General features: G+C 37.6%; 1 protein-coding gene across 4 annotated transcripts in view; it reads right to left on the bottom strand.

The window, feature by feature from the left end:
• TENT2 (terminal nucleotidyltransferase 2) overlaps positions 1 to 10,250 on the bottom strand; it is a 60,981-nt gene extending 50,731 nt beyond the window's left edge. For 2 of the 4 annotated variants that reach the window (XM_069491947.1, XM_069491948.1), the window contains exons 1-4: positions 9,636 to 10,250; positions 3,701 to 3,874; positions 3,379 to 3,468; positions 569 to 806 (exon numbers count right to left, since the gene is read on the bottom strand). In XM_069491947.1, the coding sequence (XP_069348048.1) occupies positions 569 to 806; positions 3,379 to 3,468; positions 3,701 to 3,837 (465 nt within the window). In that variant the 5' untranslated portion in view covers positions 3,838 to 3,874; positions 9,636 to 10,250. The remainder of the gene's footprint in view (positions 1 to 568; positions 807 to 3,378; positions 3,469 to 3,700; positions 3,875 to 9,635) is intronic. The other 2 variants (XM_069491950.1, XM_069491951.1) reach the window with 1 other exon arrangement.
• Positions 10,251 to 16,299: the final 6,049 nt, after the last annotated feature.

Below are 16,299 nucleotides of genomic sequence, written 5' to 3'. Positions count from 1 at the left end.
AAAAATCAAATGCTCTGGGCTTGAATCCTAAATTTCTATGAACCACAAAATCCTGATAGCTATAATTCTACAAAAGAACAGCTAACAAAAATCAAATATTCTGACAGAAAATTGGGTTGAATAGTACTTTAAACAGTGCAAAAAAAGGCATGCTCTACTTAATCCAGGACATTAAATCTCTCTGATTTTTTTTCTTGTTTTGTTTTTTTTTTAAGACGCAGGGTCTCGCTCTATCACCCAGGCTGGAGTGCAGCCTGGGCAGTGGCATGATCATAGTTAACTGCAACCTGGAACTCCTGTGCTCAAGTGATCCTCCTGCCTCAGCTTCCTAAATAGCTGGGACTACAGGCAAGCACCACTACACCTGGCTAATTTTTAAATTTCCTGTAGAAACAAGGTCGCACTATATTGCCCAGGCTGGTATAGAACTCCTGGCCTCAAGCAACGTTCCCACCTCAACCTCCCAAAGTGCGGAGATCACAGGAGTAAACCACAGTGTCTATTTGATTCTTTTAATACATTATTTATATCACATTCCCAGAAGGCAAAACTAAAATCTAATTATTACCTTATCTTTGGCCTCAGGAAGTGTGATTTCTCTAGGTTCTAAAAATGGTATTTCCCGAAAAGGTGGAGCACATCTGACTACATCTGGTACATAGTGTGTCTGAAACAATGGCGGCATTGAGTATCTTCGTTCACCTGATAAAGGCACTATCTGGTTAATTAGAGTTGGCTCTTGGTGGGGTGAATGGAAACGCTGCCGTTTACCCTCAAGAGGAAGGTTTTTTTCATCGCTTAATCTCCTGAAAACAAGCAATATACCTTAGTGATTAAAGATACAACTTTCTGATAACAAACACAAAACAATTAAGAATACATAAATATCATTAACAGACAATGAAAATATGATTCTTTCAGTAAGGTCTCATTATTAGCTCTATATGGATCTTAAAAATAATCATTTTCAGCACAACGCCTCTCGGCACCTTAGAAAAAATGAGTAGTAACAATGCATATAGAAAAAAACCACACATATATGTTGGGGTTAGTTTCCTGCATTTGAATTACCCCAATGTTTCATCTCAGTAGTGAAAACTTTGTAGGAAAATTTCTACTTATAGAATTACTAAGAATAAAAGATCCAAACTGTAACATAAGGAAGATAAGATTAAGTGAGCCGAGTGCTACATATAAAAAGGGCTCTCTGAATATACCTATGTTCTGGCTCATCAGTAGAAAAGACCAAATCAAGGGACACTTACTTTTTTTTGGTTGGTTTGTTTATTTTGGTTTTTGTTTTGTTTTTTCTGAGACAGGGCATTGCTCTGTCACCTAGGCTGGAGTACAGTGGCATGATCATAGCTCACAGCAGCCTCCACCTCTTGGGCTCAAGCAATCCTCTTGCCTCAGCCTCCCAAGCAGCTGAGACTATAGGCACACGCTAACACGCCTGGCTATTTTCCTTTTTTTTGTAGAGATGGGGGTCTCCATATGTTGCCCAAGCTGGTCTTGAACTCCTGGCCTCACACAATTCTCCCACCTCAGCCTCCCAAAGTGCTGGGATAACAGGAGTGAGCCACCACGCCCAGCCTGAGACACTTACTTTTTAAAAAGCTATAAAGACACTGGGCAACTGAGGAAATCTGAAAATGAATTGAATTTCAGAGTATAATATTATAATAACATCAAATTTCTTTGGCACAATCAATGTATTTTGGTTATCTAGGAGAATAACCTTGTTTTTAAGAGGAATAAACTCACATGCTTTGGGGTAAAGTAAAATGTCGTCAACAACTTTCTTTTGTTTGGTTCAGGTAAAAAAAAAAGTGTGAGGGTAAGAAGAGAAAGAGGAAGAGAGAATCAAATGTAGCTAAACTTTAATGGATGAATCTAGGCATAAGGCAAACAGATGTTCATTGTATTATTCTTTAAGTTCTTCTGGAGGTTTGAAAATTTTCAAAATAAACAGTCAAGGAAAAAAATAAAGAGTAAAGATTTGCGGGGAAAAAAGATACTTCACTGATATAATAAGTTGTTCATTTATACCCCAGAAAATGGTCTAATTCCTTTTAAGCCCTAAAATTCTATGAGTCATAGCCAACTGAAGGTTTTCATTATTATAACTATTCCTTTAGGATTGTGCCAATTCCTCTCTCCTTAACAGATCCATAAAATAACTGAAACTCCTACTCATAAGTGTACACTGCTAAATGCATAAAAATATACTTAATATTTTTAAATATAAAAGTAATTTAAGCTATACATGCTAAGTATCTTCTGAGAATGCCAATTTTAATTTTTAAAGTCCTTAGAACAAGGCCCACTACAAAGATAGTGATTAATAATTCTTAGTGTTATTTTGTCTTTATTTTTTTGTTTGCTTGTTTTACAGCACCTTGCTCTCTGATAGTGTTATTTTTATTTAAACAAAAAAGTTATGAAATCTTTATATAGGTTTTTAAGTAATAGCAATATTTTGCAAACATTACCAAATGTTATTATAACAGCCACCTCTTCAGTTCTATTATAATTATTTTGTGATAAATGATTTTCTTTTAATCAAATAGGTTAAAATTAACTGGCTCCCGACTTGACTATAGAGAGCTTTATGTCACATACAAATTTTCATTACGATAATATTTGTTATCAGGGAACTTTACCTTCAGATAAATCAAAAGAAAAGTATATAGTAAACTTTACTAGAAAGAAATATTATGAGCTAAACTGAGGCGCCCAGAAATTCAAATGTTGAAGTCCTAAGCCCCAGTACCTTAGAATGTGACTATATTTGGAGGAAGGGCTTTTTAAAACGTAATTAGGTTAAACTGAGGTACTTAGGACAAACCCTAATCCAACATGACTGGTATCCTTAGAAGAGAAGATCTGGATATAGAAAACACAGAGGAACAACCACATGAGGACACAGAGGGCAGCCATCTATAAACCAATGAGAAAAGCCTCAAAAGACAACCACCCTGCTGACACCTTGATCTTGGAATTCTAGACCTCAGAATTGTGAAAAAATAAATGTCTGCTTTTTAAGCCACCCAGTCTGTGGTACTTTATTATGGCAACCCTAGTAAATGAATACAGAAGGCCATCTGATTTAGTTAAAAATCTCAATTAGAAAGTAGTTTTCTGAAAAAAATATAGCTTCATTCCACCTAAAACTTATAATAATGGCAGGGATAAATCAACAAAAGAGCCCCTATAATTTTTAAAACACATAAAAATTTTTAAATTCTGTGACTGATCGCATAAGTCTCAGAAAACAAAATTTAGGACATAGTGCCCATACATTTTAATACAAGGTACATTGTTACACAGTTCTCAAAAATGCAAAATTTTCATCTAAAATAATTGAGAAGTACTTACTTCCTTCCTCGAAATAATGGAGAAGCTGAGGTCTGTATTGGACTGACATTTCCATATGTCAGCTGCTGTAATGACACAGCTCTAGACAAACTATCAAAAACAAAGAAAGAACAGTGGTAATATACTACTATTAATATCTATTAAATACCATTTTCATTAAAAACAAAAACCAATCTCTGAGAAACTTAATACTTCACCGATGAAAAGAAAACAAGAAGTGATGACATTTTCTCTACCTTCAAATGGTTCACATAAAAAGGGTTTATGTCAAACAGAAAACTAAATTTGCCAGTGATATGGGCCAAAATATCACTATACTCACTCTGCATTCTGAAAGTTGAACTGCGCATCTATAAGCTGCTGGTGTGAATAAAGAGCTGGCGACAGGGTGAAGAAGTTATTATGTTGTTGATGGTTTGGAGCGAAGGGTGGGCGACCCAAAATCGAGTTTGGGAACATGCTCTTGTTCACTGAAAGTGAGCATGTATTCTTCTACCTAGGATAATTTTAAAAGACAATACTAAATTATTATAGGGTAAAGATACTGAACTCTTTGATAACGCTTGTATACAATTTAAAACAATTAGTTACCAAGTTACAATTTTCATTTGCAAAGTTATTTTTTAAAGTTTGTTGGTTTTTTTTGTTTTGTTTTGTTTTTTTGAGACAGAGTCTTGCTCTGTTGCCCCGGCTAGGGTGCTGTGGCGTCAGCCTAGCTCACAGCAACCTCAAACTCCTGGGCCCAAGCAATCCTCCTGCCTCAGCCTCCTGAGTAGCTGGGACTACAGGCATGTGCCACCATGCCCGGATAATTTTTTCTGTATATTTTTAGTTGTCCAGCTAATTTCTTTCTATTTTTAGTAGAGACAGGGTCTCACTCTTGCTCAGGCTGGTTTCGAACTCCTGAGCTCAGACGATCCTCCCGCCTCGGCCTCCCAGAGTGCTAGGATTACAGGCGTGAGTCACTGCGCCTGGCCTATTTTTTAAAGTTTAGCTCTCTTAAGTTCCACTGTAGGTAACAAAAAAGAAAACTTACTAATAGTGAATTCTAAATCTAAACTAACTACATTGTTCAAATAGCCAAATATATGCACATTCCTAATTTTCTGATGAATTTACCCTAATATAAAAACAAATCTTCTAGAAAATCAAGTTATCACCACATACTCTGATAATAAAAAAGAAACCATTCAAGAGAGATCTAATGAACTCCCACAGATTCTTACATTTATTTTCAACCTAATTTATACAAAGATATAAACCACTACATGACAACCTGATTGCTAGGATTTGGATTTTTCTGATCTAATTAAACAAGGTAAGGAATGTGTATTGCCTAACAATTTATAAAATTCTGAGATTCTCCTCAAAGTCTACATAATTTATATAAAAGAGTTCTAAAAAAATCAGGCTTTGTTCCACAGGAAGGGGGAAAAAACTATACAAAAGCAATCAGAACCCTTCATTGACCCAGGCAGGAGACTAGATATTTATTCTTTGCAATGACTGATACAGAGAGGCTATAGTCTTGCAAAGGATAGGGTAAGGTAAAAAACTGAAAACAAGTATTAAGTAAAGTCCACAAAGTAAAAATAGGACCCCCAGCTCACTCTCTTAAAGTGAGCAATTAGAAAACTCTTTCATGTAAAAAAAAAAAAAAAAGAAAGAGATTTAACTATATAATATGGTAACAAGAGAACTATAACTAAAAAAATAAAAGAGTAACTCTATATTATAGTAACAAGAGAACCTATAACATAGTTTAACAGTTGAGAGCCCACAAAGGAAAAGTCAAGCTAGCTACCTGATCAGCCCACAAGGAAGCCTACTAGTTGACAGGCCCCATCCACACACTTAGAGCTTCCAATTAGATTTCCAGTACCTCTCACTTAAAATAGATATCCAACTGGGTGTGGTGTTTCACACCTGTAATCCCACACTTTAGGAGGCCAGGAGTTCAAGACCAGTCTGGGCTCAACCGGGCGCGGTGGCTCACACCTGTAATCCTAGCACTCTGGGAGGCCAAGGCGGAAGGATTACTAGAGCTCAGGAGTTCGAGATCAGCCCGAGCAAAAGCGAGACCTCTTCTCTACTTAAAAAACAAAAGCCAAAAAAAAAAAAAAAAAAAGATCAGCCTGAGCAACCTCATCTCTGCAAAAAATGAGCTGAGCCACGATGCCATAGTCCTAGCTACTTGGGAGGCTGAGGTGGGGGAATCGCCCAGCCCAAGAGTTCCAGGCTGCAGTAAGCTATGACTATGCCACTGTACTCAACTCTGGGAAACAGAGCAAGACCATGTCTCCAAAAAAATGAATTAATTCAATTAAATAGACATCCATGGATCACTAGAAGAAGAAAAAAAATCTAGGAATAAACAGAAACAATGCCAGGAACAAATGAACACAAACACAAAAAAATCTCTGATTAATGAAAAGACATTGCATATATAAAGCATGGATATGCTATTTAAAAAGAAAGGGCTCTTGGAAATTATAAAATTGAAAGCAGTACTATTCAGCAGAAAGTTAAAAGGTTTAACTCTGAGGAAAATTATTAGAATGAACAAAAAGGAAAAGTTAGTGAGGCAGGAAAGAGGCAGGACAACAGCAGGGAAAATAAAAAAGAATCAAACTATATGGTCCAACATTATAACAGAAGATTCAGGAAGAACAGAGAAAAGACAGGGGACATTACCAAATAAAACAAGAAAATGTCCAGGACTAAAAGACACAATCCCCAGACGGAAAGGATCTAATGAATACCAAGCACAATAAAAAAAGATATATATCTAGGCAATTATGTTAAAATTTCAGAATATCAGGAAAAAGTTTATAAAATATTCCAGAGGGGGAAAACATTATAAACAAAAGGCTAGAAATCAAAATAGCATTGGACCTCTCAATAGTACACGACATGGACAAATGCCTTCAAAGCTCTGAGGAAAATGCTCTCAAGCTGTAATTCTATACCTAGCTATACTATCGATACGAGGTAGAATAAAAACATTTTTAGACAAGTATGATATTTAAAAAGAAAACCTGAGATCTAGAAAAATAGAGATCTAACCAGACGTGGTGGCTCATGCCTATAATTCTAGCACTTTGGGAGACAGAGCTGAGGGGACTGCTTGAGGCTAGGAGCTGGAGGCCAACCTGAGCAACACAGCAAGACTCCATCTCTATTAAAAAAAAAAAAAAAAAATAGAAAAATTAGCCTGGCCTGTTATTGGCACACATCTGTAGTCCCAGCTTCCAGGAGGCTAAGGCAAGAGGATGGCTTGAGCCCAGGAGTTGGAGGCTGCAGGAAACTATTAATAACGCCGCTGCACTCTAGCCTGGGCAACAGAGTGGGAGGAGGAGAGGGACAGAGATGGGGAAGGAGGGAGGGTGGAAGAGATCCAATGTAGGGCAGAAACAAAGTAAATCCCCCAAGATGATAGTGAAGGGAAGTTAACTCCTCAAATTAGAATAGGACGATAGAGGGCTTCAAGAAGATAGCCAAGAAAAAAAATTAACTGGTAAATTACCCGACATATTTGACCACAGAGAGAAGTTCTGCTAACAGAGCAGAAATCATTACAGAAATGCAGAAATCATTATAGAAATACAGAAAAGCAGCTAGTTAAAAACAAATTACTTTTTACATAGGGTGAATGTTGGGGGGGAAAAAAAGAAAAAGAAATAAATTTAAAAAAAAACCCAAATTAATAAACCACAGAAAAAACATTCAAAATCAATCCTATCACATCCACTCACCTATAATCCCTGACTTGTTCAGAGGAAATGGACAAATATATTGAACTAAGCAGCATTCCAGGAATCATTTATTAAAAGTACATTCAATAATCTTGGATTGCCAGATTCAAGACTAGCAATGAACACTTCGTTCTACCCTTTGCTCAGGTTCACACTTCCTTGGCCTTCTTTACTCTGCTTCCCTTACCTAACGTTCCATAAAACATAATTCCTACTCCACATGATTTATGAGAAAATGACATTGACTACAATTCATCATAACAAATTTTGCTTGACATTTCATTTTGTTGGAATAGATACTATAAATCTAATCAATAGAAGGAATTTATATTCAGAAAACCAGAAAAAATGTTCTATTTTCAGTTTTGTTTAAATCAGTTCATAGCTAAAAGTCTAGAGACACTTTTTATTTATACCCATAAATCATATGCTCTGCTTTTCCTCTGGAACCAAATATGGTCCTATACATATGCATTCAGATTTGAAGACCCAAAATGACATAACAGCCCAGACCTCACCTTGTTTCTATACCATTAGAAGGTCAAATCCAAACTAAGAATAAGTCAAAAGATGTCTTGTGGCCCAGAACTACTCTACGAAGTTAATAACCAAATTAACCCAGGCTTAAAAGTTTAGAATGATTCCACAGCCAAAAGTTTACTCCAGGGCAAATATCTAGTTTAGCCTACTTCAAATTCCCAGATAAGCATCAAAGCTTTTGGAGTCTCTCTGAAACAAAATATCTTTCAGGCTCTCTTTACAGAGGAGAATGTTGGCCCTCTAGTCAGGCTTTTAACCGGGCCAGCCTTCGAATGGGGAGAATCATTCCTACAGAATTTAATCAACGAATAGCATTCATTCAATGCTCACCAACATCGATATCCTGAATGACAGACCATCTAGAGATGATAAAGTAAATGAAAAGCCCATGAATTTCAGTTCCTTTCCTAATACATTTTCAACATTGATTTTGATAAAAATAAAAATGACACCAAAACAATAATCTATCATCAACAACATAAGGAATCATTTTTTAAACATAATATAGAGTTACACAGAATAAAATCCAGTAAAACTATTACTATACCAGAATTAAGAGGACCTCCACAAAATCTGAAATCTTTGTTTTCTTTATATTCTGAATGAAAGACTTCTTCCCTAAATAGAGATGAGCTATACAAAACTACTCCAAATTAACTGTGGTAGGTGACAAATTTATTTCCAGATTAATAAAATCCAGAAATTGGTAGCATCATATTTTCCTTACCTTAAAAGTCACCAGTTTCTCGATCTATACTCAACTATAAAGTAGCATAATCTAAGTAAATTTTGAAGTGTTTAAAACCATTGTATTGGTTGCTACTTTAAGGAAGAACCTTAAAGATTGCTTCCTGACTAAATGGGACCCAATGGGAAATTATACAGGATTATTTATAAATAACCATACATGAGACAAGGTAGTAACAGAGTACTTTACAAAGTAATTCCTAGTGATATAGTATTTGCGCCTGTAATTTGGAACCTGGAATTTCTGTCCTCAACTTGACCTCACCTCCAACAAACTAGAGAACAATCAAGGTTATACAGTTCCTTCATAAAGACTCCTTGGAAAGCAGAATCTACCTAGTACAAACACCAGAACTGTACTGGTTAAATCAAGTTACTTGTCCACTTTGTCCAAATACCTTTGATCTCCTAAACCCACTTCTCTTCTCCACAATACAAAAAGTCTAATTCCTAAATCCTGCTCACCCATTGTCAAAACCATCTTCAGTTTTTGAACAGAACGTTCCTTTAAGAATTTCATCCAAGTGTTTTAAAAAAAAAAGAATTTAGTAACATAGTTCCAAATGGCCTGTTTCACATGGAACCTATCTGTTACAGGACATTTCCAGACATAATTGTGGCTATTCACACCAACAAAGTAATGTCACTATTACTGGCTATTAATCAGTACAAATTAAGAGCCTTGGGCTATTAATCAGTACAAATTAAGAGCCTTGAGCCTTAAACAGTACACATTAAAAGTCTCGTGGTACTGTACCATACAATATAATGTTATTTACAAAAGTAGTATGTCATCTGCAATACAAAAACAGATTTTTGTGACCAGTTATGATCTCTTTCTTCACAAATCATACACTGCACATCGTTAACAAGTTGGCCAACTTAGCTTGAGTATTACAGCTTCTCTGTTTCTTCTCTGTTCACCCTATCGGTAAATAACTATTTTAAACAAAGAGCTGAAAAAGATAAAACAAGACAAGGAATTTAGACAACCCAGAAGTTGTGAGACACACACAAACCTCTCGTGTTCTTACCTAGAGAGATGAAGACCTTACCTACAAAGGCTGAACAGGAGGAAAAGGGAATAGGACTATTAGACAGTCTTAACCTGTGCTTTTTCCCACAAAGTGAAAAATGGAGGCAACTTCACGCCATTTAATTAAAGGTCTTAAAGATAAAAGGCTCTTTAAATTGCGAATTAATCCAGATGTTTACCTTATTTCTTCACCACCCTTTGAAACACCATGCAGGAGTCCCAAGACAATCTTCCTCTTTTGGTCCTGGACTGAGGAAGCAGGAGGGGGGCGGGGCACGGGGGAGCAGGATGCGAGGAAAATGAAACGAGTGAGGAAAGTAAGCGATCCTAAGATTCTTCAAAAAGTACAGCAGCCTGGGGGCCGCCCGAAGTCTGGAATATCTAAGAGAAATTGCCGGAACCGCCCACGTAAAACAAAACACTACAGTTTCAGAAAGTTTCCCGCGCACCGCCCCCGACTTGGGCCTACACTGCTACGTCCCTCTCCTAAACCCCCTAAACTTTGCAGGTGTCCTTGGGGAAGGGGTAAGCAGGGCCTACCAGCACTGCCAGCCCAGAAGCTCCAAGGCCCGAGCGGCGACAGCCAGGCGTGTCCGGTCGTAGCTTTCTCCCGAGCCAAAGTAGGTAGTGGTGACCCGCGGGATGGCTAGGCCAAGCTCCCGCTCCGGCTTTCGATCTAAAACCCGGGCGCGGCTGCCAGGGGAGGAGCAACACAAGAAGAGGCAGAGACTGCAAGGGTATGGAAGGTTGGGGGCGGTGGCAAAAAAAGCGGAAGACTAAAAAGTCGCCGAGAAAGCAGCTTGTGAGCCCTGTCAGAGACACCCGGAAGATCGACGTGACCCGGATGAGAATACTCAGCGCGGAGCGAGAGGTCACACTTCCGGCAGCCACCTCGCCCCGTCCCGCGCGCTCTTTACCCAATTGCGCAGGCGCAGGACTACCAGGCTCGGGCAGAGTGCGTTTCTCAGCGGCTGTCAGGGCAAATCCGGAAAGGACAAGGACTGGCCTAAGACGAGGGGAGCTTACCATCGGCGGAGGGCCGGCGACGGAGGGCTGTGTTTGGGCACTGTGCCCCAGCTTAGGTGTAGCTGCTCTTGTTCTGATAAACGTTATCTACCAATCCTTCATGTGTCGGCGGAGGGACTCGTACCCAGGGAAGCTCTTTCTGAACCAGTTTTGTTTTCCCCCAGTCTTCCCCACCGAATCAGTATTAATTAAGCTTTATTTGTTGTTTTTCCCCTCCAGTAAACTAAGAGCTGCTTTGAGACAAAAATGACTTATTTATCTGTAAAGACCGGACTCAGCGCCCTGCCCATAATAATTACGAGCATTGACTAATTCAACAAATATTTATTGGTATTTCTTCTTAAGTAAGCTTTAGTAGTTTACAGAAATATCTAAATTGTTTATTGCAAATCTGTTAACAATATTTCTTTATTGTCCTTTTACTATCTATAAAATCTCATTACTGAAATTGGTAATTTGTGTCATCTTTCTTTTTCCCTGACCAATCTGGTGAGAGGTTTAGCAGCTTTACGGATCTCAAATCTCAAAGCCCGCTTTTGCTTTCTTAGATTTTCTCCATTTTTCTATTTCATTGATTTCTGCTCTTATGTTTATTATTTACTTCCTTCTGATTTTAATTTTTAAAGTTTTTATGTTTTTCTAGTTTCTTAACTCAAAAACTGACGTCATTAATCTGAGAAGTCTTTTTTGTACTTTAGGCATTTATGGTAGCATAAATTCCTCTAAACTGCTTTGGCCCCATCCCACGTATTTTGATGTATTCTGTTTTCATTTTTCTTTATTTTGAAATACTTTATAATTTCCTTACTGACTTCTTTTTTGGCCCGTGCGTTCTTTGTATTAGTCTGCAAATATAGAGGGATTTTCTGATTATCTTTCTGTTACTGATTTCTAATTTCACCCCATTGTGATTAAGGATCATATTTTTTATAATTTGAATCATTTTAAATTTATTTACACTTGTTCTGTGATCCACGGTGTGGTCTATCTTGGCAAATATTCAATGTGCATTTGAAATGAGCATGTATTCTCCAGTTGCTGGATAGAGTATTCTACAAATGTCAATCATACCAAGTTAGTTGGTAGTGTTCAAATCTTCTTACTGATTTTCTATCTACTTATTCTATTAATAAGAGAGTATTGAAATCTCTTACTGTAATTGTGAATTTTTCTTTCTCCTTGTAGTTCTATGAGTTTTTGCTTCACGTGTTTTGAAGCTCTGCTGTTAGTTGCATAAACATTTATAATTGTTCTGTTATTTAGATGAATTTATCCTTTGTGAAAGTTTTGTCTTTATGAAATGACCCACTTTATAAATGACCCTCTTCGTTCCTGGTAATATTCTTTGCTCTGAAGTTTAATTTGATAATAATATAGCCACTTGAGCTTTCTTTTATATAGTGTTAACATAGTATATTGTAAAGGAAACCATAATTTTCAATTCTACGAAAAGTTATCCAGAAAACTGAAAAGGAGGAATTACTTCCCCACTCATTCTTTTAGGCCAGCATTACCCTAATACACAGATCCTAAATGTTAAACAAGAAAAGGAAACTGCAGACCAACATCCCTCATAAACATAGGCGCAAAAATTCTTAACAAAATTCTAGCCATTTTTATTCCACAATATATAAAAAGATAATACATCATGACCAAGTAGAGGCTTCTGTTCAAAAGTCACTGTTAACAGAATGAAAAACAAGCCAAAGACTGAAGTAGATACTTTCAAATCACAAATCTGATAAAGAATTTATATCCAGAATGTATATTTTTAAAATTCTCATACCTCAATAATTAGTCCAATAAACAAATGGGCAAAGGTTTTAAGAGACACTTCACCAAAGAAGCCGTATGGATAGCAAATAAACACGTGAATAGATACTACAACATCATTAGTCATTAAAGAAATACAAATTCAAACCACAACAAAATACCACCATCTACCTATTTAATGGTAAAATCAAAAAGACCAAGCATACCGAGTGTTAGTGAGAACGTAGAGCAACTGAAACTCTCATATTCTACTAATGGGAATATAAAATGGTACAACCACTTTGGGAAACATTTTGGTAACTTCTTAAAAAGTTAGGCATATATTTATATGCAATTCAGCCATTCCATTCCTAAGTATTTACCCAAAAGAAGTGAAAGCATATGTCCCTAGAAAGACTTGTACACAAATGTTCACAGCAACTATATTTGTAACAGCCCAAAACTGGAACAACACAAATGTCTGTCAACAAGTGAATGGATAAACAATTCATGGTGTATCCGTATACTAGAATACTACTCAGAATAAAAAGAAATTAACTATTGGTACATGCAACAACATGGATTAATCTCAAAATAATTATGATCAGTGAAAGAAATCAGGCCAAAAAAAACCAGTACATACTACTATGTGATCCCATTTATGTAAAATTCAAGAAAATGCAAACAAACCTGTAGTGAGAAAAAGCAGGTCAGTGGCAGCCTGGAAGATGGTGGTGGTGGGATGGGCAAAGAAGGGCAGGAGGGAGAGATTACAAAGTAGACGGAAACTTTTAGGAGTGATACTCATGGTCATTATCTTGATTGCTGTGATAATTTCATGTGTGTATTCATATAAAAACATGTACAGCCTATTAGGTCTCTAATTATACCTCAAAAAAGCTGTTAAAATGAGAAAAGCTATTGGTCCATGTTACACTTTAACTACATCTCTTAAACTATGCATGGTCTTATAAATCGCTACACTGGTCATTTGGAAATACTGGTTCACTAACTTAGGCAGAGCTTCCAAATGTTGACACATTTTATCCTATATTGTCAAAAAATTCACATTTAGGCCGGGCGCGGTGGCTCACACCTGTAATCCTAGCACTCTGGGAGGCCGAGGCGGGTGGATCGCTCGAGGTCAGGAGTTCAAGACCAGCCTGAGCAAGAGCAAGACCCCGTCTCTACTAAAAATAGAAAGAAATTATCTAGCCAACTAAAAATATATAGAGAGAAAAATTAGCTGGCGCATACCTGTAGTCCCAGCTACCCGGGAGGCTGAGGCAGTAGGATCGCTTAAGCCCAGGAGTTTGAGGTTGCTGTGAGCTAGGCTGACGCCACGGCACTCACTCTAGCCCAAAAAGCGACAAAGCGGGGGCAACAAAGCGACACTCTGTCTCAAAAAAAAAAAAAAAAAAAAAATCACATCTGTTAATATTACTCCTGATCTCATCAGAAGAATCTTTATGTATTTGGATGCTGTCAAGATCACAGTGATGATACAACTTTTACAAAAGTATTTTTGCTTGAAAGCTCAATTATATCAATGACAACTAATAGGTGTTTTCCTTGAACTGACAGTTTCACTTCACTTGTTTTCATGAAAATGTTTACCAAGTATCTAAGTCTGTATAATCAATTTGTCAATAGATCTTTTAATAAAAATGGTATTCCATGATAAAAGCAGCTAGGTCAGCTTGCAACTCAGTCCCACAGTGCTTCTCTTGAGAAAAAGAACTTGAGTTCCTGGTATGCAACAGAAGGGGTTCATGAATGTTTCCAATTTTTTCATAGAGAATATTTTTAAAGAGATGTATTCAAGGGTCAAGATTTAATAAAATTTGTAATTTTCACTGCTTCATTAAGAAGATTCTTATGTAAAACTGGAACTTTTTTAAAACTGCAAGTGAATGGCAGTGAAAAATATAAGGACTATGAATTTGTACCAGATGTATTCAACTGGAAGTGATTCTGTTTTCAGGGGACATTTGGCAATGTCTGGAGACATTTTTGGTTATCACAACTTGGAGATTAGATGCTACTGTCATCTAGTAAGTAGAAGCCAGGGATGCTGCTAAAAGTCCTAACAATGCATAGGACATCCCCTCACAAAAATATTATCCAGCCCAATATTCCCCTGTATGGATATACCACATTTTGTTTATCTAGTCATCAGGTAATGGACATTAGGGTTGTTTCTACTTTTTGGCTATTATAAATAATGCTGCTATGGGGCTGGCTGTGGTGGCTCATGCCTGTAATCCCAACACTTTGGGAAGCCAAGGCAGGAAGGATTGATTGGGGCCAGGAGTTCACGTCCAGCCTAGGCAATGTAGAACGATCCCCCCATCTCTACAAAAAAATTAAAAAATTAGCTGGTATGGTGGCACGTGCCTGTAGTCTCAGCTACTTGGGAGGCTGAGGCAGGAGGATTGCTTGAATCCAGGCATTGGAAGTTGCAGTGAGCTATGATGGTGCCACTGTACTCCAGCCTAGGCAATAGAATGAGACCCTGTCTCCAAAAAAAAAAAAAGAATGTACCCAGTGAAGAAATGAGAAAGAATTTATAACAGGACCTTGGACTTCTACTGTCTTTGTGCATGAGTGATGAGTGGACATTCTTAAGTTCATCTTCAAAGCTTCACTTTTGGTTAAGCTTTGCTAATATATTAAAAATAAAGATCCTCCAGAAAACTATATCTTAAGCTGGAATCTGCAAGTTTTATTGCAATGTAAGACTAGTTTGTATGTAGTAATGTGTAGAGCAGAATAGAGAGAGTGAATAAAAATAATTCCCACTACTGTATCTTGTACCTATTTTGTGCCATCTCATCTTGTGCATCTTGGGGATGGAGTGGTAAAACAGATTGATCTAGGAACTACCCTCATGTAGCCTACAGTTCAGAGAGAGAGAGAGTAACATTTAAAATTTAGAAAACAAAAATTTTATTTTTTTTATTTCAATAGCTTTAAGAGGGGTAGGAGTAGCAAATAACTAGGGGACCTAAGCCATCCTGAAGGGTGTGATGGCCAGTGCTATACGCTATTCAAATCTCCAGTGTGGAGAGCACAGTGGACTGACAAGCCCAGCTGCTGTCTCTCTGGATCTACCACCACACCTGGGGCAGAGGCCATGCTTCTCCTGAACTGCAAGGAGCTGACTTGCCCGATGACCAAGCATGGCAGGGTGCCAGTCCATTCCTGCAGGGCGAAGGTCTCGTCTAATGGGCAATTCTGGCTTGGGAACTTCCCATTGGCCTAGCCAAAACTTTCTTAGAACAGTACTGCAATCTTTTTCTATCCAAGTCTCCTTCCTTCTTCCTCTACTTTAATAGACATCAGATGTGCATTGGAAGCTGAGGTTTTCCCTTCCTACTCCTGGTTCCTCTCTTTCATCCTCCACAGAGGCCTCCCCAATAAATCTCTTTCATGTCTAATCTTATCTTGGCATTCACTTCTTAGAGAACCTGAACTAACTCAGAGAGCTCAGGGAAACCTTTCCCTGACAGAATAGAAGTTAGGTGAAAATTTGAGGTAAGAAAGACAACAGTCCTGAGATAAACAGGAGCTCGGCACAGTGGCTGGCACATGGTTGGTTCTCAATAAACATTGCTTGACCAAATGGAATGCTAAGTGCTTTATGTGTGTCACAGCAATTATTCCTCATAACCAATTAACAAAAGGAATTCTATTATTATCTCTATTTTACAAATGACAAAACCAAAGATAAGAGCTGTGAAGTAAGTTGCCCAAGGTCAGTCAGTGGTTTAAAAGTACAGGTAGGGTATAAACTTAGGTTTGTTTGTTTCCAAGCCAGTTATTGTTAACTCTTTAACTACCAAGTTATCCTGGCTCCTTTTACAGCAATTGAAAATGGATTTTGGAAAGAAAATGCCTATAATTTTTGTATTCGTAATCCATCCAAAGGCCACTACCTCTTCTAAAAACAGCAAGAGACGTCCTGAATTACCCTGGTGATGTATGTGAAAGTCCTGAGGCAAATGAACAGGATTTCATCAATGGGGCCCGCATTGTAAGCAGAGTTTTCTACAGTTAGAAAAA

This window comes from Eulemur rufifrons, chromosome 17 (genome assembly GCF_041146395.1).
Source record: "Eulemur rufifrons isolate Redbay chromosome 17, OSU_ERuf_1, whole genome shotgun sequence".
In the NCBI taxonomy this organism is placed as follows: Eukaryota; Metazoa; Chordata; class Mammalia; order Primates; family Lemuridae; genus Eulemur; species Eulemur rufifrons.
Note: the sequence above shows the minus strand (reverse complement) of the source record. Positions and strands in the feature narration are given on the sequence as shown.